This window comes from Lepidochelys olivacea, assembly GCF_965140295.1.
Source record: "Lepidochelys olivacea isolate rLepOli2 genome assembly, chromosome: 8".
NCBI classification, from domain to species: domain Eukaryota; kingdom Metazoa; phylum Chordata; order Testudines; family Cheloniidae; genus Lepidochelys; species Lepidochelys olivacea.
Window position 1 is genome coordinate 80,020,026 of NC_140418.1, and position 25,069 is coordinate 80,045,094.

The 25,069-nt window shown below is 40.2% G+C and overlaps 1 protein-coding gene and 1 long non-coding RNA gene across 3 annotated transcripts in view; one reads left to right on the forward strand and one right to left on the reverse strand.

Annotated features, from left to right (window-relative positions):
- The window catches only part of TTLL7 (tubulin tyrosine ligase like 7), a 105,194-nt gene that overhangs the window by 55,060 nt on the left and 25,065 nt on the right, over window positions 1-25,069 (forward strand). For both annotated transcript variants that reach the window (XM_084636838.1, XM_084636837.1), the window contains exons 10-16: window positions 12,097-12,191; window positions 13,250-13,397; window positions 13,485-13,558; window positions 19,341-19,476; window positions 20,255-20,341; window positions 23,415-23,610; window positions 24,629-24,909. In XM_084636838.1, coding sequence (XP_084492964.1) covers window positions 12,097-12,191; window positions 13,250-13,397; window positions 13,485-13,558; window positions 19,341-19,476; window positions 20,255-20,341; window positions 23,415-23,610; window positions 24,629-24,909 — 1,017 coding nt within the window. The remainder of the gene's footprint in view (window positions 1-12,096; window positions 12,192-13,249; window positions 13,398-13,484; window positions 13,559-19,340; window positions 19,477-20,254; window positions 20,342-23,414; window positions 23,611-24,628; window positions 24,910-25,069) is intronic.
- On the reverse strand, window positions 9,668-18,125 carry LOC311525070. Its single transcript, XR_014712672.1, has 3 exons — window positions 17,948-18,125; window positions 12,439-12,633; window positions 9,668-10,737 (listed from the first exon to the last, which is right to left on the reverse strand). It is a non-coding gene; the product is annotated as an uncharacterized lncRNA (long non-coding RNA).

The window sequence follows — 25,069 nt, forward strand, 5'->3', positions numbered from 1 at the left end:
GAAAGAGGTGATTTGTCTAGTGGTCAGTGGCAGAGCCAGGAATAGAATGCAGATTTTCTGAGTCCCCTTATTCATGGCTTGTCTAGTTGGTTCACTTCTGTGAAAATAGACAAATATACCTTCATTTCTGGTTAGGTCTGCATGAAGATAAACATAGATTCAGTCATGAACACGATTTTAAATGTAACTTTAAAAGGATCTTTAAACCTACAAAACTCAAATTAAGCGATACACTAAGATCGTCTCCATTTCATCCCCCATTAGTTATTAGAAATATTCTTGAGCAGCAGTGTCTAATCAGGAATATCTTCCCAGCATTCATTAGTCTAAAAATAAACAGAAATCACAGCCTCCTGTCTAAACTTGACTAATGTGACCTTTGCAAAATTCACAAAAATTGCATGTGGAAGAGTGCTGACTCCTTCAGACTGCTTTAAAGCAAGCTACATTGCACCACCTAGAGGATGACAATCAGGAACATCTTTTTCAGATTCTCTCCCTGATGTATTTGAACCAATCCCTTTTGCAGAAAAGGATAAATATTACAATATACTTCATGATCTATTGATATACTGGTATAATTTAGAAAGAAAATTCTCTTTTGGGCATGAACTGTACATCAGCTTTGTCTGTTGCCATATATTACACTCCAACATTTGAGAGAGCATTTGAAGAGTGATCTTGTAGGATACTTGACTGCTCCCTGCAATATGCAGATTGCTCTCAACTTCCACAGAAGTTAAGGGGGATTTAAAGGTACAAAGCAGTTTGTAGGTGGAGTTTGGAACTTCTTAGCAAGTAACACTAGGGAGCAAGCATTTCTGGGGGGAGATGGCTACATTAAGGAAATACTTCAAAGGGGGACCATAAGGCTTTCTCCCCCTGAAAGTATAAAAACATCAAATATTTGATTTCTTGCAATCAAGAAAGCATGTTTTAAAATACACATGCAGAGAACCATGCCAATCCATACTTCAGCATGTTGCTATTACACTGTGAAACGGATGGTTGGGTTTGCTCTTCACTGAAGCACAGGCCAGCAAGCTTTCCTGCCATGTCCAGGTGAGTGGGCAAGTGGAAGAGCAGTATGTTGTCCCCTCACCTAGCCCTTTGCACACAGCAACACCCCGAACAGGATTATGATGTTTACTGTTACCTGTTGGTTCTTCCTCCCTTGTGCTGCTAATCTGAGAAGATGGGCAGGGCCAGGCTCTCGTTGCTCCTGTACAACTCTTCTGGGGTGCTGTTGGACAGAAAGAAAACTCATGGGAAGGTGCCTTAGAAATTGGTCCCATTGGAGGGAAGAGGTAATTAGGCTGTTGCTTTGCTTCTCTCCTCTTCAGCTCTTAAAAGGGGCACTGCAGCCATTGCCAGTGGGCTTCTGTGATACTGAAGCCAGCCATTGGAAGTGAATAAACATGGATGCTGAGACTTTGTCGCTGTATGGGAGCGGTCTGTGATGCAAAGTATTCTGTGTTAGCCCAGAAAAACTAGTACAATCCCAGCAGAATTGTGCAGTGGGCAGGTATAACATGCTCATGCATGTTTAGCAAAAATATTCACAGAAAGCTGTATTTCCCCATGGCTTCTGTAGTTTGTGATCTCAAAAGAACCTCTGCTTTATATTCCAACATAAAAATGCATTAACTTGGTGTAAATTCCATCCAATTTGTGAAAAACAAGTACTAATGAAACACAAAATCCTAAACTTTAGAATGCATTGTTGCAGGTTTTCATTTCTTATTTATGCTTTTTAAAAATACAGATAATTGATATGTTGTGTAAGGAACATAAATGGTTTCCAGAGTTTATGGAAAACTCTTAACTTGGGATTTCCTGTATTTTAATGTGTTCTATTATTGAAGAATGGATTTAAACAATCTTAGTCCTAGGGTAATGCATTATTTATGCTGGAATTTACATGGCTTTTTTGGAGCATAATGGCAGAGTTGAGACATTGAACATATGGACACCCACAAAAAAACCCCCTTAAGGTACTGTCAAATTTGAACCTTTTTTACAGCTGTAACGCATTGCTAGTAAGGTAAAAACCTCACATTTATATGAGAAAATGGCTGGGCTCCAGCCGGGAGCCTGATGGCATAGGGCCCTGCTGCAGCATCTTGTTCTGGTTCTATAAAATGCATATTCCACTAGGTCATGGGAGTAAATGTATTTTCCAACCATAAAGGGCTTCTTGTGATCAAAATAAGAACAGTTATGCTGAGTAATGAGGCATGATTGCCAAAGAGCATAAAATATATTTTATCACCAGCCTGTTATCAATAACTCTCTAAATATGGGCATTTTGAGGTTTTGTAAATTTGTCAATGTTCAGCTAGAGGGATTTTAAACCCTTTTTCCCCCACCCCAGAAAATTATTGTAAAACCAGTATGGAATCTGAAAAATGGGCAATTTTTAAATGCCTCTAACTTAAAATATTCACTGATCGATTTAATGTTTTTTTCAATCTCATCAGGAGTCCTTTAGTAAGAGTTGTGAGTTTGGGAAAGAAGTATTTTTGTTCCACTTCTAAAATTCATGGAGGACAGTCCACATAACTGTCCTTTTCAATGCAAACTTACCTTTGATGTTGTGCTCAGCACCTCCATAATAGTTAATGAAGAAATGGCAATAGAGGCATAAACCATGAGCATGAATGATGAGCTAGGTGAATGCAGCAGGCCACTAATCCATTACTCAGGTTAATCCTCTGGAAACAGCCTGAGAAATGTCAGCATTTCAATTACACGATGAATGTTTGGGGATTTTAAAAAAAAATAATTTAGAATTATTGTTGCCCCTTGGCCTGAGCAGTTCACCACCAATATTTGGGACCTGGCCTGATTGTGTCTAATAAGAAGAGAATATGATCAAGTTCTTTGATACCAAAATCAGGCCATTTGTCCTATTTGCTCCCTCTGAGGGACACTTCTTCTCACAAATATTTCTCTTTGGTTTTGCTAGCTTTCTCCTTTTTTTTTTTTTTTTTTTTTTTTTTTTTTAAACACTCATAGAATCCGAGAATATCAGAGTTGGAAGAGACCTCAGGAGGTCATCTAGTCCAACCCCCTGCTCAAAGCAGGACCAATCCCCAATTAAATCATCCCAGCCAGGGCTTTGTCAAGCCTGACCTTAAAAACTTCTAAGGAAGGAGATTCTACCACCTCCCTAGGTAACGCATTCCAGTGTTTCACCACCCTCCTAGTGAAAAGGTTTTTCCTAATATCCAACCTAAACCTCCCCCACTGCAACTTGAGACCATTACTCCTTGTCCTGTCATCTTCTACCACTGAGAATAGTCTAGAACCATCCTCTTTGGAACTACCTCTCAGGTAGTTGAAAGCAGCTATCAAATCCCCCCCCCATTCTTCTCTTCCGCAGACTAAACAATCCCAGTTCCCTCAGCCTCTCCTCATAAGTCATGTGTTCCAGACCCCTAATCATTTTTGTTGCCCTTCGCGGGACTCTCTCCAATTTATCCACATCCTTCTTGTAGTGTGGGGCCCAAAACTGGACACAGTACCGCAGCTGAGGCCTCACCAATGTCTAATAGAGGGGAATGATCATGTCCCTCAATCTGCTGGCAATGCCCTACTTATACAGCCCAAAATGCCATTGACTGCCTTGGCAACAAGGGCACACTGCTGACTCATATCCAGCTTCTCATCCACTGTCACCCCTAGGTCCTTTTCCTCGGAACTGCTGCCTAGCCATTCAGTCCCTAGTCTGTAGAGTGCATGGGATTCTTCTGTCCTAAGTGCAGGACTCTGCACTTGTCCTTGTTGAACCTCATCAGATTTCTTTTGGCCCAATCCTCTAATTTGTCTAGGTCCCTCTGTATCCTATCCCTACCCTCCAGCATATCTACCTCTCCTCCCAGTTTAGTGTCATCTGAAAACTTGCTGAGGGTGCAATCCACACCATCCTCCAGATCATTATTGAAGATATTGAACAAAACCGACCCTTGGGACACTCCACTTGATACCGGCTGCCAACTAGACATGGAGCCATTGATCACTACCTGTTGAGACCAACAATCTAGCCAGCTTTCTATCCACCTTATAGTCCATTCATCCAGCCCATGCTACTTTAACTTGCTGACAAGAATACTGTGGGAGACCATGTCAAAAGCTTGCTTTCACTCACTCTTCCCCCCCCCCCCATGCCCTCCAACCCCACATTTAAACCAATCCCAGGGAAACTCCACAAAGTCACAAACTACATGGTGTCTTTCCCTGCTCAGGCTTTGCAATGTGACCAGTGGTCTTGGGTGGTAGTTGCTATTATCTCCAGCTATGTCACACCAGAAAGTGGCTTAATTGCTCCCTCTTTAGCCTGAAAGAAGAGTGGTTAGCATGCCCATCCGCTTTAATGAGGTCTGTGATTGTCTGTACATCAGTGGCTGCGAACACCTTCCAGTACAGTATAACATTATATTTTTGGTGGTTGGTCTTTTTCTTACGACTTTTAAACTCAACCCATTATTTGGGGAAAGTTCAGCACACATTAATACAGAATGAAGTCCTGTCTAAAATATTTATACCGACTTATGGACTTAATGGAGAATGAAATCTCTGCTATAAAAAGGATATCATTCTCTAATCAATTCTATAGATTTGCAAAGCACTTTACATAAGTTTTAAGCTCTATTAAGTTTGATGGGTGAGTCTACAAAGCATTTTGGAGAATGCAGGAGGAGCCTCCCAGCCTAGAGTGACAGACCTGGGATAGCAGGGCTCGCCCAAGCACTCTACAAATAGCTGCATGAGACAGGGCATTGAAGTTGAGACTTGAACTGGAGTTCAGGCTCTGAAGCCCACCCGCTTCCCTAGGCTACAGAGCCTGAGCCTCAACTTCAAAGTGCTGTCTACACAGCTACTTTCAGAGCTCTTACTCAGGCCTGCTACCCCAAGTCTGGCAACCTGGGCTGGGAGGCCTGCTCCCACTCACTCCAAAATGGTATGTAGATATATTGGCCTATGGGGCTTTCCCCTAAGGGATATCACTGACTTCAGCCTTGTGAGAGCTGCGTGTTTTGACCCTCTGCCAGCTCCACAGTAATGGGCTCCAGGAAGAGGAGAGCAGGAGTCTGCTGTTGAATCTTTTGACAAGGATGCTGTCACCAAGTCCCGTAGGTCATAAGTGAGAATACCAAATTCAGGACAAGCTCCTGGGGAAAAGGGTAGACACCCCCACCCCACAAAACTAGTGGTTATTCTTCCATGAGATATACCAAACCAGCAACAAAAGTTAACTTCTGTCTCAACACACTGGCTAATGGGAAGTCCAAACTGCAGCCTCCTTAGGTATTCCAGTCTTGGATTCAATAACCAGACACTAGACTTAATAATTTGGTTATTTAAAACCAATTTCATCAAACAAAGGTTCTTCTGATCCCAAAGGACCAGCCACGTACCCAGGTCAATAATAACACTGTTGTCAGATCTTTAGTATCTAACACCTAAAGGTTTATTTATACAGAAAGAAAAAGGTGAGCGTTAAAATTGGTTAAAGGAATTAAATACATACAACAATTGCAAATTTGTTGGATCAGGCTTGTAGCAGAGACGGAGTGAATAAACTGCTGTCTTGTTAAGTCTCTGGTGGCTTCCAAATCTTTGGAAGATCCTCAGTCACTTCGCTAGAATGCTCCCCTTAGTACAGAGGTCTCAAAGTCCCAGCCCGGAGGCCAGCGGGGGCCCAAGAACCTCCCCACTGTGGCCCACAGAGGAGAGACCTAGGCAAACACGCTGCCAGCAATGTCTGCAACAGGTGCCGCTCCCCACAGCTCCCATTGGCTGGGGGAGAGGGATAGAGATTCAGCCATGGAGGCAGCATCATTAGTTGCCGGGCAGAGTCAGCCATGGAGGCAGTGTCACTTTTTTCCACAATGAATATAAATACCGAACACAACTATCTGATGGCCACCTTGCTGCAATCCTGAAGGTTTCAACTTTTCAGTCACTGGGGCGAAACATCAACAAACTGACACAACTGAAGTGTTGCCAGGTGTCTAGAAAACACTAAAAACTCTCTAGCAGGCAAAGAATTGTATAAAGTTGTATGACAGTTTTATTATTTCTAAGAAATTCAAAATAAAAACTACACTATAAACGTTTTTTCTTTTCTGAACCCATCTTCAGTGACATTATTGCCCCACGGGGAGGATTTGAGGACTGGCAGTGGCCAATTTACTACGGTAAATTGAGTTTGAGACCCCTTCATTAGTACACATTCATAGTCCAGAGGTTTGAGAAAGAAAGAAAGGCAAAATGCAGATGCTTTCAGGGCCTTTTGTATCTTCTGCCAAGTGAAGGGAAATCCATTGTTCTAGTTTGTGTAAAATTACAGGTAGCAAGATGGGGTTTGGAGTCACTTGGGCAAGTCGCATGTCCATACATGCTTTGCTTAGTCATAGCAGAGGCCATTACCCATGTTCTAAACAGAACGTTCACATGAAAGTCCATCAGTTGTGGATGGACGTCTTCCATGGTCCATTGTGAGTTAAGTTTTCCTTGATGAGCCATTTCACTTGAATAGTCGCTTCAGGATGTGCAGGCTAAATACCTTGTGGGTGTTACCACAGGAGCAAATATTTGAAATACAGGTGCATAGTTATAACTTCAGATACAAAAATGATACATTCATACAAATAGCATAATCATATTTGGCAAATCATAACCTTTCCATAGACCAGTTATTTGACATACTTTGTACAAAATTTGTTGCAATTATGTAACAGTGGTAGCAACAATGATCTACATGGTCATATTTTAATCACATATCATCACAGTTGCTAAATCCTAACCCCAGTGTTTTCATTTTGTGGGTGATATGGTTTCATTTGACTTACTGACTTCTAGACAATTAGTGTTTTATGCATTAGCCAGAAGTTAAAAACTATTCCTTTCATCTTATAAAATCAGATCCCCTTGCAAATGAAAACATAGATAAGATCTTTAGATAGCATAAATAGCTATAAACTTGTATAGCTATTTATGCTAAGAATTACAGATTTGGCAATTGTGCCATTCTTTCAAATTTAACACCAAGTATAAAATTACATAAAAAGCATGGCAATAAAACTACCATCTAACTGTGTATGCCTGACTTGCGCAAATGTATGCACAACATTTGTGCAACTTTTAATTGTAGGAACAAAGTTTGAGGACTTCAGCTGGCTGATTTACAAACTCTCACTGGAATAAAATAATTAATTCAGTAACTGTTTAAAATTCAGAGCAACTAAAAAACCATTAATATTAAACAAGTTCTTCAGGGGAAAGGAGGGTGAGATTATAAAAAATATAATCTACACCAGGGATCTCAAACTCAAATCACCACAAGGGCTGCATGAGTACTAGTACATTGGCGCTAGGGCCGCATCACTGAAACCTTTTCATAGAACGATACAAAAGTATAGTCAAAAATGAAGAGTAATACATTGACTTTTAATAGCATACTATATTAACTTTTTAAGAACAATAATGCGAAGAGGGGTTTTAAGGAATAGTTACAGGTGTTTATATTTATTATGTGGTCAGTAACACCGATGATGATCTATACTAACAGTCTATCAACATAGCTGTAATGGCAGGAACTTTTTAAAGTAACTATTCATACAAAATACATTGCCACTTTTAACAAACATTCTTCCCAACTACTCACAACAAAGAATCATGCATGCTCAACTTCGTACCTCAGACTGCTCATCTAGTCCATGAGGCCCCGCCCTTTCCAACCCCTTCCCCATATCCCGGCCCCAGCTCCGCCTTCTTCTCCTCCCCTGAATGCGCTGTGTCCCCGCTCGTCTCCCCTCCCTCCTGGAAAGTCCTAAGTGCCGCCAAACAGCTGTTCGGTGGTGGGAAGTGCTGGGAGGTAGGTGGAGGAGCAGGGACATGGTGTTCTTGGGGGAGGGGGGGGCTTGGGGGAAGGAGAGCTTGGCTGCCAATGGAATCGGTGCCTATGGCGGGCCACAGGAAATAACTCTGCAGGCTGCATGTGGCCCACAGGCCATGTGTTTGAGACCCCGATCTACACAATGTCTCAACATACTGGACCGTTGTAAGCAATAATGTGTGTGTACGCATCTGTTATTTACCCAGTAGTTTTCCTCTTCTGTGTGTTATCCCATGTGCTAAGTGACTATAAACTAGCTTGGATGTTGATTGTTCAAATCTGTTTTGGTGATTGTCTGCCCCAGGAAATCTGGAGTATGACAAAGCTAGTATCTTTGTGGGATGAATCCATTTATAAATTAGCACTAATACATTTATTGTATAAATGACCCACCAAGAAAAGTGCTAATAGAAGCAGATACCAGCACAGATTAGGCAGGTGGAAGAAAGGTGAAGGAAAAACAGGATAAAAGTTTTAGTTAGAGGGTTTGTTCAAAGTAGACCAAAAGGGCTTTTGTGGCCAAATGGCTCATCAGTCCATCCAAATGCAGAGTCTGTCAAACTCTTTCTCTGTTCCCTCTTGGCGAAGAATTCATTCCAACTGAGCTCAGCCACTTCCCTGCCTGGTTAGGTTCCCTGGCAATCTCTGCCTTGGTATTAGTTTGTTCTTGCCAGCTATTGGATGGAGCCTGGAAAAGATATTGTCATGGGTTCTAAAGGCCTGTTAATTCATTGGTAGAGGCTTAAGTACTACTTAAGCAGGGAGGTTTTCTTCCTCAGGGCTTGCCTATACTTACAGTACAGCCATAGTACTTAGTAAAGATGCTATCTATGCCAATGGGAGAGCTTATCCCATTAGTGTAGGTGCTCCACCACCCTGAGAGGCAGTAGCTATGGCAATGGGAGAAGTCCTTCCTTCGACAATACTGTTTACACTGGGGGTTAGTTTGGTATAACTATGTTGCTCAGGGGTGTGGATAATCAACGTACTTGTATTGACATAAGTTACCAGTGTAAAACAAGCCTCAGACTCCTGTTTCCACTCCTTTCCCCCTCTGTGTGCTCAACATCATGAGGCAAACAGCAGGGCCTCTGAAATGTTACATTCACGTGTAGAAGCTAAATTGAGAGCGGCTTCCAAATTAGTTTCTGGAGTAAAACTGGAAAAGAAGCCCAGCCATCAGCAAAGTGGCGCTGAGTGTAGCGGCCAGGCTGGAGGAAGAACTTGGCATCCTGCCTTTGCTGCCACCAAACTTCAGTCAGCCGCAGATCTGAACTGTCTGTTCACAAATCACTATAGCAGGCCTCTTGCATCTTAGGGGTTGTCTACACTGGCGCTTTACAGCTCTGCAACTTTCTCGCTCGGGGGTGTGAAAAACACCCCCGAGTGCAGCAAGTTTCAGCGCTGTAAAGCGCCAGTGTGGACAGTGCACCAGTGCTGGGAGCCGTGCTCCTGTGCTGGGAGCCGTGCTCCTCCTGGGGGTATTTTTAGAGCACTGGGAGAGCTCTCTGCCGCGACCATACAAGCCATGTTAAAGCACTGCTGTGGCAGCGCTTTAACATGGCCAGTGTAGACTAGCCCTCAACTACATAAAGTAACAAAACTTATGAAAATAAATAGGTGCAATATCCTAGACCAGTAACAGATCAGGTATTCAACTATAAACTGATGGAAATGATTTTTTTTGTATTATTCATTTTTTCTTCATTTTCGTACTAAGTCAGGGAATTAGAGTGACATCTCAAACCCCTAAAGCAGGCAGTTCAGCAGGCATCTGAGACGGCATCAGCGTTGTAATGGAAACCCAGAACCCTCCGCCTGATTTCAGGACTTGGTGCATAAATGAAGGAGGAAATGATTTTCCAATCTTTAATTTTTTTTAATGTAGCTGTTTATAATTATGAAGTCTGTACTAATCTTCTGTCACTTAGTGTGAATCTTTAAATAAAAGGTTTTGCAGATCATCTTTAGTGCTTCTTTCTAAAACATTCGAATGCTGCATACGGTTGCTTTTTGTTAGCTGTTATTTGTGTCACAGCCATCGTGTGTGTATCTATAACTAAAAAAACCTTACTACAGTAAATAGGTTTCACAAGTTTCCTTTTTGTTAAAATGAATTTAATAGTCACCTTGATCACCTTGAGTGATCGGTCCTTCAGCCCTCATATAGATTTCATCGATCACAAAACTTCTTCCATTCGTCTCTTATCCTGACCTTCCTTCTCCATGTGCGGCCTTGCCTTTTCACAGTAAAAACTTCCCATCTCTTTGGAAGTTGGCAGAGTGGTCATTTCAGTTCTCGTGGGTACCACTTGTGAGACTGGCAATCCATTGATTGTCAGTGAGCCTAGATGCCCGGCCCATCGCATTTTACTGTACCTGCTTTCAACAACGACATCCTATACTCCAGTCTGCTGTCTGATTGCTTCATTGGGGACTCAGTGGTCGATAGAAATCCCCAGAATTCTTCTTTCCATCGCCCTCTCTGTGACAAGCAGTTGTTGCTCCTTTATCTTTGTCAGCGCCCATGTTTCGCCGCGATACAACATTTCATAGTAGCATTAAGATACTGTACTTTAAGCAGTGCATTTCAAACTGACTAGTGCACTTCTCAAGTAGTTGGTCTCTCGACTTTTGACCTTGTGTCTCTTAATTTTGGAGGCTTCTTGGGATGTTGACTGCTTCTGAATATCTATCCAGTGGTCAGAAAAAGTCAAAGAAGCAATTTTCCGCCCCCTCCCTAAGCGCTGTCTATACAGATATTTTTCGAGTGCTAGTGTGAGCCCCACTAGCCCCCATCTCTTGTCCTGGGCTGGGAGTCTCAGTCCAAAATGCTGTGAAAACATACCCACAGAAATCTTACTGTAGCATTTTTTACACTGTGTGTTTTATAATAACAAAACCACCTTCTTCATAAAACACAACTAACATGGTTATGTTTGTTCAGGTTTGCTGCAAACTTTTTTTTTTTCTGTATCACCACTTTGTAAGAAATAAAAGGTCATTTAAATCAAGAGTTAGTTTTTGGTGTAATTGAATGTTCCTTTCTATCTTAGATGAATAGCACAGATCCTTTTTATAATAATGTCTGTTAATATATATTAACATATTAAATATATCCATGTGTAACTATATTATTCACTTGTATTACGTTATTCTCGTAAAATGACAGGATATAAGATATTAAGTAGTACAATGTGCTGTAATTACTTCTCATGTTCACTGCAGGAATGCTGCTGTTAATGCTGCAGCTGCAATCTAAAATGTTAACAATACAGGGATATTTTGAAGGCCCACAATTTCAAAAATCAGCATGAACTTCTGCATGCCATGTTCCCTATTTGCACATGTGCAATCCTGTGTGTGTGTGGGCTCACGGGCTCTGGCTATTTCTATGTGCTATGGGTGCATGCAATTGTGACTTAAAAATTTGGGCCAAAATAGCATTTCAGAAGTCCCAAAAATTACACTATATCTAACTACAATTTCACTGGTATTTAGACATGCAGTACATAGATAACTTATTGGAAAAATTAATAAAACTACCTGGTGTTTACCTTTAACTTATCCAAACACATCTAATCAATGTAGTTTTACTTTAAATATTTTACATACATAAAATCTTATTTAAAATGCATCTGTCCTGTCAAGTGACAGTTTTCTGTAATATGATGTATGAGAGTTGGGTTTGAGTTCTTGCCCCCAGAGGCCCAGAGATTAAATGCTCCACTTCTTCTTTCAACATTTATCTACATGCATGATTTTAAGCATGGACTACCAACATTCTTAAAGTTAACCATGTGTGTAAGTGTTTGTACTATCAGGGAGCTGAACAACAAAAACTCTTTGGCCTGTGTGCTGCCAGAGGAGACAAGTCTATCAGATTATCTAAGAAAGATTCAGCCTGGTAAATCCTTGGATGGGAGACCTCCCAAGAAGAAAGTAGCCAGTCTTCTCCCACCATGTTTTTAATGACTTTTCATGGTTTTTCTTTTAATTCTGATTGAATGGTATCTCTCCTGTATAATAACTTTCATTTCGAATGTTCGCTCTTTCAGTTTTCATGATATTGGCTTCCTAACATTTATTTTATTAATCAAATTATTTTTATGTCAGTAAATTTTTAAACAAGTCTTTATGACAAATGTGTGTATATTTCATATGCTGAAATATTTTCTGTTTCAATTTTTCAGATTAATCGAGCCCCAAGCTTTGGAACTGACCAAAAAATAGACTATGATGTAAAAAAAGGTGTTCTTCTAAATGCACTAAAGCTTCTCAATATACGGTAAACTTGCATTTTAATCCTCACCCTACTTTTTTTTTTTTTATAGGAGGGTGACGTTTACTGCCCTTTTTTTTTCTGTTGAATGTGGGAAAATCATGGGATATGCGCAGGATGGAAAATTTGTTACCAGTCTTAAATTGTGTGAATGGCAAAGTTTTCTTATTTACCATTTTTACTATGTGTACGTGACTCAGCGTTAACTTTACTCCTCATTAGTGTGCATTATAAAAAAAAAAGTACTGATTACCATTCCTGATTCTTGTTTTAATAATTTTTCACTTGGGTCTCAGTGCGTGGATGGTAAGTGCTGGCATAGGTACACTGTCATTTTGGTAGTTTGTTCTGACGGCAGCGGCCTCCACAATTGCAATCCATTTCTACTAACACCAGAACACAGAGGTGGGGTAAAGTGGAGGAAATGGTGCAGTTTTCAGTTGTAAACCTAATAGAAAATAATTAAGTTAAGGTCAATGTGGCACATTGGGTGGTAGCACAAAGTCAGTACAGTACACTTAAAAGCACAGTTATCATAGCCATAAAAACTGATACTACAAGAATTCATTCTTAAGCAGTATTTATTTTTTCATCTTATCTCTTTATCTATAAGATTTATAGCATAAAGTGTTTGACAGGAAAAAACAGAGGTTTTCTTTTACAGTCAAAGCATCTCTCAGCTCAAATGTGCTATGAAATGACAACCTGTACACAGTGGTTAATACATTAGACCCTTGTCCTGGAATTGGATCTGGGAGGACAGACCCCTATGCCTGTGCAGTACCCCATTGATTTTAGTGGGATTCTGTACAGCTATAGAGGTCTGCCTACATGGAGTCCCATTAAAATTACTGGGGGGTTCCACACCTGTGCAGACCTGATTGCATGTTGGGACAGTATCCTGTGACTGTGCCAGATAAATATGAACAAAAGATTTCATTATAAAAAAACCTAAGAATTCAGCTATGTTTATAACAATGTAATGCAATCTTCTCCTAATCCTGATTAAAAGATATTACTTTCCAGATTAACTGAGTCATATCTGAATGTAATCTGTATTTTAGGACAAGTGATAAAAGGAGAAACTTAGCCCAACAAAAAGCTGAGGCTCAAAAGAGACTTTATGGTCAAGGCTCAATGAAAAGACTGTCACCAGGATCCTCTGACTGGGAAAAACAGCGCCACACGCTAGAGAGGAGAAGAGAAGAACTGGTATAAAGGAATTTTACAAAGCTACTCCTCCTTCCCTCCCAAGGCTCGTACTCAATCAGTTTTAATTCTTTCTTACTTGATTTCTAGAAAGAAAGACTTGCACAAGTTCGTAAACAGATTTCCAAAGAAGAGCATGAAAACAGACACATGGGGAACTACAGGTAACTGTGCCCTCCATCTTTCTGCTTGAGTGGGATGAATCAGTCCAGAATTGAATGATTTATTTAAGGATAATGGAAATGTGAGGCAATGATAGATTTTCTGCAGAAAAATTATTTACAGGAATGTATTTTAAGTATTGATGTGCACCAGATGCTGTCTTTTTTCCCAGGTAATAGAACTTGTAATCCAAGGTGTGTGTTTGCATCTGGCATTTATAAGGCATCAGTTATGTGGTCTATAGGCACTAACATAATTACCTGAAAGACTTGGACATAAATGTTGAGTGCACGTAGAAGCATGGCTGCAGATAAAGGGCCTGTTCCTGCAGCCAGGCAATAATCCTATTGCTAGCAAGTTGTAGGCAGAAAGGGGGTGATAATGATGATGCCTATCTACGGTATGTCTTTAGGTATCTTTGCCTTGAAAATAACAAACAACAATTTTAATGAAGCAAAGATCGCATTACTTAATAGTATGTTGATTTTGTTATGTTCTAGACAAAGCACACTGTATTGATTTAATATTTGAAAAGACAAATTTAAGTACACAACAATGAGTAAGTATCTATGGTAAATATTATATTTGAAAGTAACACCTTAAGAAATAAAGGGTGTTTTTAACATCAACTCCAGGACTGAGGGAGTACATAGGTGAGCATTATGCCACCGTGCACTCTGTATAATTCGGTCAGATACCAGGATCTGACTCTGTACTTTTAAGATACAAGTAAATTATTGTTTTAAAATGTTAATGAAAAAAATCTAGATTTAAAAAAAAAAAAGCTGCCTTACAATATGGAAAGATGAACAATCCATTACTATTGTTGCATGGGATGACATGAGTGTTTTAAATGAGAACCGCAAGAAACTTGTATGTCTGCAAGTTGACAGACCTGTTTTAGACCTTTGAGTGTAATTGTTTTGTGAACAAATGGTCTCTTATATTAGTCAGGCATATTTTCTTCTGCCTTTGTCTTGCACTGAAATAGAAAACACTTTGGATCAGATTCTTCCCTCATTTTCACTGATCTAAATGCACAGTAACACTATTGGCGTCATATAATACCTGTATAATTGAGAGCAGAATGTGGCTTATTATCTTCTCAATGTATAAATATAGGGCAGTATCCTGAGAAGTACAGAGGATCTACTAGGCAACTATAATTCCCATTGATTTTAGGACCAACTCCATAATTTTTACTGAAGAGGATATTGATGTGAAATTCAAATTTATTATAGAAGTGATTTTCCAGAAATCAATTATCTGAGGTTTTGTGCATGACAGTATCTGGGCAGTAGAATATAGTCTCAATGCTTTCTTTTTTTTTATGGGAGAAAACTTACCAACAGATTCATACTGGCTCAGGATGCCTTTTTCATAAAATGAGACTTCACACCTTATATTCACTCACTCTCCCTTACAGTCCTCTTAAAACTTTGGAGATCCCTCAAGAAAAGTGAAATTAATGTTTGTGACAGTGGGGAAGCTTCTACTAGCTATTTCCCTTGCCTTCTCTGATGCACTTCTGGCTCCTACTAAGGGCGCCCTGGCCCTCTCTAATTCTCCCTTGCTCTCTGTGGAACTTCTATGGTTGCTCCTAATTTATCCATTGGCACAGCCTTGTCTGTAATGCACACAAAGCATAGCTGCTGAATGGTTATGAATTATGCTAGGTTTTAATTTGTTTTAGACCAGTGAAAAATTTTCCATTGGCCTGAGATCACTGAATATTCACCATAGCATTCACTAGAAAACTGTACGTAACCCTTCTGCCAGGTGGAGCCAGCAGCAACAAGGGCCAGGTTCAGTATCTAGGGGTTCCTTTTCAACAATACAACACAAAACTGGCTCAAGCCCCCACCCAGTGACCTGGGACAATTACATACCACCCCCTGGGTGCCTCTAAGAGGCAATACTTCCCCTCTCGCAAGCACAGAGTCTGGGTGTAGCAAAAGCTTTTAATAAAAGGACGGAAGTAACTCAGCATTAATTTGGGAAAACACCGCAACTAGGGTTCATAAACACAAACCATGAGCAAAAGACCCATCCCCAAGTAAGTTGGGCAGTGTCCTTTTCCCCTCAGGTTCTTAAGTCCAGCAACCCAAAAGTCCCTTTAATGTGTCCACCCCTTCTCTGTATCCCACTCACAGCTGCTGTCCTTGGCCAGTGCAGCCCCAAAGTTCAGAGGTTCATCTGCAGAGTTCACTTTCCACCCAGTGTGGAGGTGGGGGTAAGGAGGCACCTTACATGTTTCATTGCTTGGGCACTCGCTCATCACCCCAACGGCCGACTGCTGCTCTTCTGCGTGGCTCTGCTCTGGCCCTGGCTCTCCGCCAGCCATGCTACTGGCCACTCACCAAGACATCTTTTGCTCCACCCTTGTAACACAGCTCTCAGTGATTTCAGCTGTTAGTGATGGAGCCTCACTGCTGGTGCACACTGGGCAGTGTCTTGCAATAGAGACACTGTCCGAAAGTAGGTATAATATGTAGACTTAGGTATCAGTGATTTCAGCTCTGCAGCGTGTAACAAGACTCTCACTTGAATCTAAATTACTTCTTTTATTATACCATGGAGAGAGGAAGGATCAAATGGTGTCTAGGACCCTTAAATAGGGCCCACACCCTGTATCAACTCATTGGATTTTGGAACCCAAGTCTCCTGCCTAGCGAGTGCTGTTCAGTTGAGTGAGTGTCCCTCCATTGGGGTATGCCAGGTACAGTTCTGCTGCTCTCGGTTCACACAACAAGGATAACAACCCTTTTGTACTCCTGCCCCAATAACAAGGAGACTGGGGATCTGACACCAGCCACAAGTGATCATTTGGGCAAGCAATCCGATCATGCTGAGCACCTAGGCAGGGTGGGTGTGTCCATGCAAACGAGATTACCTTCTGAAGTCTTTTTCCACAGTTCACCACTAGATATCAGGGGAGAACTCATTAGGACCCTGCTTACATGTACAAAAGTATATCTGAACCAAAGCTACTATGTTTATTTTAAACCAATGTGTGTGAATCTAGACTAATGCAATTTTATGAAAACTGAAAACCAAAAGTTTTTTTCACATACAGTTGGGAAAAAAGACCGTTTGTCCAACCACTGGATAAGGGAGTGCTACATATTGCTCTCCAGCAATCTTCTCTGGCAGATGCCTGGATTATATTAAGTCTAGCGAGAACATAACCACTCTTCTCCATCTGAGTGAAGGTCACTGCAAGAGGTAGCTTTTCAAGGAGCCAAACATTGTGAGCAGGCAAAAGGGGAGCAATTCTTTTTCAAAATTCACAAGACTTAGTGTATGTCTACACTGCACTGCGAAACCTGCACTTGTGGACTTGGGGTTTCCAAGTCTACGGTTGAGCATGCACACTGCATTGTAAACCCAGGTTTACAGTTGCTGGAACTGAATCTCTCAACTATGCTAACGCATCTACACTGCACTATGCAAATCTTCTGACCTGGGTCTATGGCTTGAGCTGCGTCCACACTTCAAAATGACAGGGTTTGGACCAGAGCCACAGTGGGACTGGGCCTTGGACCCACACCCTGCTCCTGTGTGCTTGTGTAACCTTTGGGTGGGCTAGAGTTCACTTCGTTACCTTTCTCCAGTGCCTAAAAAATACCTTCCAGCTCCCTTAGAAGAGTAGCTGGAGACTCAGAGTTCAGTCTCTAAGGATTTTCAGCAAGGATTGCATAGGGTCAGCCTCCTCCCCCCATTTAAGTCTCAAAAGGAAATAAGAAATAAATTTAAATAAAAAACTGTATAAAATCTTATGATAAAGAAACAAATAATAATCTAATTTTTACAGCATGACATGACTATTTTATAATCCACAGACATTACCTATAAATGTGAATAAAGAAAACAAATTAAAATCTGAACAGTTCAGTCCCCACAGAAATACAGTGAGAAGAACCTGAAAGTTCCCAAAAGCTTAGGTTTTGTTCACCTAAGTCTCAGTCTTTGATCACCAAATGTATACAATCTGCTGAGTCTAAAACCTCTTACTCCACTTGCTTGTAGGAATCTTCGGTTGGAATCCATGCAGACTCTTCCTCTGCTGAAATCACTGCTAGCCAGTCAGCTAACTGATTAACCAACCACTCAGTTAAGTGTATAGATTTGAAGAAAAAAAACACATTACCAGAAAATACAAAACTGAGAATAGCAAAATAGAAATGTCTCTTTCCCCATTACTACATTTAAAGAAAAGCTGGTGACTCAGACTAGTTGAGACAATTTAACTAGAACAGTTTGGCTAAAATCAAAACCACATTCAAAGCATACAATTAAAATAGAAGAAATTATTTGTCCCTCCCAATTTCCCCTTGCTATAATTAGCATTGCCCAGGCTTCCCTGTTAGAGGGTTAACAATATCACTAACCTGCTGCAACATGCTTCAGAGTTAGGGACAACAGCCTGCTTCTTGCTCCTGGGCTCAGCTTTTCCCAACTCACACAGGACACATGGCCTTCTGCAAAGCAGCTGCCCTGACAGCTCGCCCTCCTGGAGTCTGACCCCAGCAACAGGGAACCTATTGGAGCAGACCCAAAACTATCACACCCAATTCCAGAAGCGTCTGGATGTGGAGTGCTTAATCTGCCTAGCAACAGTGACCCGGACACAGCTCAGTCCTACCTCCCCCAAAATGGGTCTCTCAAAGAGTTATCTCCCTATTAAGCACATGGTTACACTTGCTTACTGAAGTCAGAAAGGCTTGTGTGTGGACAGTAAGGGGGCTTAGGCTCAAACCTGAATCTGAGCCTGGGTTTACAATGAAGTATAGACATACCCTTAGAGACCCACTAAAATACACCAGTTAATGATGCTGACTGATTATAATCTAAAGGAGTACTTGTGGCACCTTAGAGACTAACCAATTTATTTGAGCATGAACTGTAGCTCACGAAAGCTTATGCTCAAATAAATTGGTTAGTCTCTAAGGTGCCACAAGTACTCCTTTTCTTTTTGCGAAAACAGACTAACACGGCTGTTACTCTGAAACCTGATTATAATCTATTTGCCCACTTAATGTAGATTAGAAATCAGTCACCAGGTTTTACAGTCTCTGGCTATGCTTCAGTTTTTCCTGAAAAGTAGATTAGGGATGATTCTCTTCAGAGCCAATTGTTTCTTTGTAAATGTACATAAATCACTCAGTCCTATTTTTGCATTGTCATAATCTTCCTACCCACAGTTGTAAAGAATAATGGTCATAGCTGCTGTAATGGAAAATTGGAGCCACTCTCCATCTTTGTTAGATAATGTTTTTCTAATAGTGAATGTTCCTGTCCATTATGTTAAAAGGGTTACTGGGGTAGTGCAGTATGTCTCTAAGCTTTAATGTATAGCATGCCCATAAAAGCGTAGTAGTTAATCAGTAAGATTTTCAATCCTTTTGTATTGCTTTGTTCCAAAACAAAATATTTCATGCCTCTGAATTCAGCATTTTGTTAATGTTTCATGCCTCATTCACATCTGAAGTTGAAATTTCAGTGAGTATTCCAAGACTCAGTCATGATATTTCTGTAGAAGAACCTGCACTGTCTTCTTTCTTTCCTTCTTTCTTTCGCCAATTGCTGGCTAAAGCATGTGTGTGTCCACTGAGCTAAATTTAGGTGAGAGAGTCTTATTCACAGTATGCATTTAATAGTAATTACAGACTGCCTAAATCTCCTACATGAGTTTTGTGAATTAGTTACTTTAGTTGTATTCCTTGTGTGGTCAGTAGCTCAACTTTGTTCTACTTGTCTCCATTTCATTTTTTCTAATTGTAGGCGAATTTACCCTCCTGATGATAAGCTGTTACTTGAAAAATATGAGAGTTTGTTAGCCATTGCTTTCCAGACGTTCCTTGCTGGGAGAGCAGCTTCCCTTCAGCGGGAGTTGAATAACCCTTTGAAACGAATGAAGGTACTAGTGTGCAGAAGTATTGGCTTTAAAGTTATGTATCTTGGAATTCCATGACCCAGCATGAAGTTTTGAATCAGGTTTGAATCATCTTTGCTCATGTGTCATTAATAACAACACCTTATAATTTTTCTGTAGTTTTATTGTTGTTCTTCATGTAGCTTATTGGCCAAATTCCTGAGTCTGGATGAACTGCACTGGACATAAGACCCAGGGTGGAGATAGGAAAAGTGGCTTTAAGCCACTTTTCCATTTTCTTGATCCTCAGCCTGACCTGTGGCCAAACGAAACCCTAGCATAAACCCCCATAAAGACAACTCTGCCTACTGATAATTGCCTTCTTTCCCCCAGTAATGGTCCCAGGCTACTCCGGGATGCCCACTATAGCTGGATGGGACAACCGCTGTCATAATGCCAGCTCCACTATCTTTATGGCCCTCAGGGGAAATTCCTAGAGATAGCCACTTGAAGAATGGATATATTTGAAATGGCCAAATTATCATGATTTAGAAGTCATTGTTCAAATAATTGATTTCCACTGGAGTGGCATACATCAGAGGAAAGAATTTAATATCAAGATTTTATTATTTTATCAAACTAGTCTTTGGAAGCATGTGAATACACGTATGTGCACACACTAGTGTTTAGTGATTATTTGATCAGAAAATCACTTTTAAATCTCAATCCAAACTGCCACTTTACTCTTGGAGGAAAGGTGGGATGTGTTTTGAGTTGTCGTTTTTATTTACATCGCTTTGCATTAAATAATTCACATTTTCAGGAGGAAGATATTTTGGATCTTCTGGAGCAATGTGAACTAGATGATGAAAAACTGATGGGAAAATCCACTAGGCAACCAGGACCCAAGGTGTGTGACTGATTTTTAAATTAATTTGTGCCAAAGATGATTAGGCTAGCCAAGCTGCAGGCAGCAATGGATGGGTTGGTTACAAGGCACATGCATATTCTTCCCCTACAGCCTTGTGGAGCTTAAGCTGATTTGGAGATGAGCTCCTCGGCCCATCTGTGAGGGGGCAAACCATGACTTTAAATGGAATTATAAAGGAGGAGCTATGCATGGGGAATTTTCTTCCTCAGAGCTCCCTTGTATAGGTTTTTTTGGGTTGCAGCAGGGGTGAAGATCTGGGCCCAGGAAATTGCCATCTGCCCAACTAAATTCCCAGGGACGTGCTGGCCACCACTTCCTGCAGCTCCCATTGGCCGGGAACGGCAAACCGTGGCCACTGGGAGCTGCGGGTGGCCGTGCAAGTGTAAACAAACCATCTGGCAGCCCACCAGTGGATTACCGTGATGGGCCGTGTTCGGGCCACAGGTTGCCCATCACTGCTTTATATCCTTCGCCTATCTCAAAGGGGTGTTGTGAGCCTTAATTTATTAATGTCTTTAAAGAACTTTGAGGTCATGGGATGAAAGGCACTCTGGAAGTTCAAAGTATTAATTATGATTATGATATGTGTGTGACTTGATGTACTGCTAAAAGTGTCATCCTGCTACAGAGGATGTTTCATGTCCAGAATCAGATTTTAATTGAAATGTGTATTAGTTTTAGCGTAGTTCCTGTGGATAGTGCACACAGTTCATATGAAGCCCATTGCATTAAATTCATCTTCTCACCCATCAGCAAAGATTAATTACTGTATTATCAAGCCTAAATTATTTATTTGCCTACATTCTTCAATCCTTCTAACTCAGTTTAGAAAAGCTCACATTTTAGGTGTTTGCATTCACCTGAATTTGTGTGTGTGTAAAGGAATAGAAAAGTTTCACCGCATTTTCTGTTGCTCAAAACATTACCCTCATGTACAAATCTGGGACTGCACTTCCTGATCAAAACAAATGCTAACTAGAGACCTGATCTTGAAGTGGAACCTTACACCCATATGGACTCTTACTCTTGTATATCTGTATGCAGGGTTGGGACCTAAAAAGGATTTGTGTATACCCAATTGATATTAAAGGGATTTCTGCAAGAAATCATTAAACTTAAAGGGAGTCTGTAAGCCAATGGGTTAACTCTCTGTTCCATGCACCAAAGAACGCTCTCCAGCCCCAAGATTCCAATTCCTTTTTCTAACTGGGGGGTGGATAATTTTAAAGCCTCCAGAAGGTGCTTCACACACACTGGAAGGTTTATTTCCTCATGTTCAATATGTTGTACTGTTCTTTGTACAGTGTGTTCACAAGAATAAAAAAAATTTAACCTGCAAAATAACAGGTTTTTAGAGGAGATTAGTAACTGTCATTTTCCTGTGGAACAAAACAGAATGGATTTACATGGGGACAATTTAGATTTAACAATTAGGAAACATTTTCTAATAATTAGAATTACTAATCAATGGAATAAGTTGTCAAGGAAGGTTGGTAAATCACATTTACTGCAGCCTTTAAAACTGTTGTTCATTTATCATAGATGATTTAGAGATGTTGGAATCAATCTTGCCACGATGCAGAGAAAAGGTCCAAATGATCCATAAGAGATCACTTTCCGTGCAAATGCGTTTCTGTCATCTGTGTTTTTTCTCAATTTATTTGAAATCCTTTTTGTTTTTACATTTTTGTCTTCAACTTTTATTTGTATTGCTGAAAATTCTTCTTAGTTAATTGATCCAGGGAAGGTACTTTCTGTTTTTGAAAAAGTACCAACCCAATAATGCACCTAAATTGATCCTTGTGGCAAGGGAGTGTTACCCTCAAAACATACTTCATTTAACTTGAATAATTACCAAGACCATACAATGGCAATACACTTCTTCCACAGTCTCTTAGCTGGTTTGGATTAAGATAAGCATACTGTGCCTGACAGGTTGCTATTAAAATTTTTTCGCCTTACCTTTACGGAGAAAAGTCTTTGAAAAGAGGTGTCTATTTTTAAACTTCATGCTACCTAAGTGCTATCTAAGGAGGTTTGTACTGCTGCCCATCACCATAGTATCTGAGCACAGTAAGGCATATAACATTTTAAATTCATGCTGAAATATTTTCCAGCATGACTCTGACCTTCCCCAAAACAAATTCAGTTATCATGTTAACTTTTGCTTTATAAACTTAATTTGCTATCAAATATTCAAATAGGAAGATGAGATGGTGACAATATGGTATAAGCCTTACAGTTAGTAGTCATTGGAAAGCAGACATATAGACATCATATGGCTGTTCAACTGGGAAAATGGTTAATTACCAGAAAAAAAATAACAATACGAGACTTCTTGTGGTGACAAATATAACAGAGGGGATTATTAGCACTGATGTTCCTGCTTTCTGTCTGCTTCATGGTTGGTGGAAGAAGGCGAATTCTCAACCTATGCTTACTGTTTCTACAGCTGTTTCTCAGTCTCCTGCTGTTTTTTTCTCATCTCCCAATTCTTTTTATGATGGTGCAAGATTAATTATCTAATGGTATATGATCCCATGTGCATATGGAGCACCAGAGTGATACCTAGCAGAGCATGCTCTCTTCTCTCTGCTTCTGTTTTCTGCACCATTTATTTTTATTTTCTCTTTCAAAACTGTATTGACCAGAGTTGTCTGCTGTGCTTATTGTCTGCATGTTACTGTCCTTGGTAAGGTATAGCTCCAGCTATTATAAACATATGTAGTGACTAAAATCTATAAAAAATGATATTACATCATTGACTTATATCACCTTATAGAAATTAGATGTGTGAACTGTACAATTAAAAATCCTTTCATAACATACTGTGGTATTGTGGGAAATAATAAAGCAATTACCATAACACACATCCCTGCCATCAGTGAGTGAGAGAGAGAGCATTAAGTCCCCAGTTCCGGAAAGCACATACTGAAGTAAACTTGAAGTAAAACCTAAAGCATTTGCTTATGTGCTTGCCTAAATAAAGGCCTAAGTATGCTCCTTTTGGGCAATGGAGGAATTTACTATACATTTTATTTTTTTATATTAGCCCCTGTCTTCTATGCCAGAAAGTTCACAGACCTTAAAAAAACAGAGGAACTACAGTAGTGAGAGTAGCTGTGACAGCAGCAGCAACACATCAGAATGGGAGGAGGAAACTGAAATGGAAGATCACAATGAGAAAAAAGAGATGAAAGAGTCATATGAGCTTGAAGAAAACAAGTATAAATTATTAGAGCGATCCAGTAAGTGAATGATCATAATTTTGTTTAAATCTAATGTGCACAAAAAATCATATAAGATACTTCTGTGCTGCAGAACTTAACAGTGACAAAGTTTTTATTCCTGAAAATTGACTGACTGTACCTTGACACTAGATCAGCTGGAGTCACAAATTAGCTTGTTTGATTCTTCTTCTTTAAAACCCAGTTCCAGCTTGATAGAAGAGCTGTATCAAAATAACCTACGCAGGGCTTGCTGCCAGGTTACTACTTATTAAAGAAAAGGATGAACATTAGCTACCATTGGGTGTGTTGTGTATGCTTCTCTTTGTTTTCATTACTTCTGGCAAAGTTGCCAATCAAATTTATTCTTTGTTGTTGTTGTTTTTAATTTCCGTTGAACATGATTTTGTTGGGAAATTAAAAAAACGATCTAGGGAAGTGCAGAAGGTAAGATTTACAGATGGGTCACTCTCCAGGTAAATAAGTGGAACAATAACTAAACAGTGTAAGATTGAATATTAAAGTGCTGACATGGTTTGTACAATATATTATTTGTGTTTTTGTAGTTTGCAGTTTAGGAGTATTGCATTGAAGTTGTCATCATATAGCTATGTAGTTATGTTTGCATATGGTACTGCTGCCAAAAATTGTTTTGTAACAGAATCTTATTTTTATTATGGGCTGCAGAAGGCCTAAAATGTAGAGGATCAGTGTAGTTCTGCTGTCCAGAAAAGCCAAAGTCCCTACTCCCTTCCCCCCTAATTCTCTGACCACATAGAGGAAGTCCACATTCCATCTTACTGAACCACAAGATGCAAACACCCTTCGACAAATTTATTTGTACATGGGAGAGGATTTGAGCCTAACTGAGGAAGGCTGATTTGGGAACAGGAATGGGTACTTTTATGGGTTGCATAAAGCATTTATTACTGGAGAACCTTATGATTTCCAATAGACCTATTCTCTAGTCAGTAATGACAGAGGAACGTAGAGTAAATGGATGGAAAGTAATTATATCCTGCATTGTCTTTGTCTTCAGGCAGATTACACTGGAAACCTTTAATTAAAAATATAAAAACTCCATCATATTCACCCTCCACATCATCCACAGGTCCTATAAGGCGTTCTGTAAGCTGTCCCCGTTCAATATCAGTCTTCGCTATACAGTCACAAGCAGCTGAGCAACGTCCCTTTTCAGCCAAACCTGCAGTGCAAATGCCACGTCCGTCGTCAATGAATAGGTCCCATTCTTTAACTCGTAATTCATCTTCAGTTGGAATGTGTAATACTGCTAGTCTGGGCACAGTACACTCTTCAGGGGTAAGTTGTTAAAAACATCACCCTGTGTTTTATTTATCTAAAACATGTATTGCAGTGTTGCTTTGTGTATTACTGCTTCAATAAGATTTTGAATTTCTTTCAACACAGTACCGCTGTCATCTTGGTGTATAATAGTAGTTTTCCTTCTACATTACTTGTT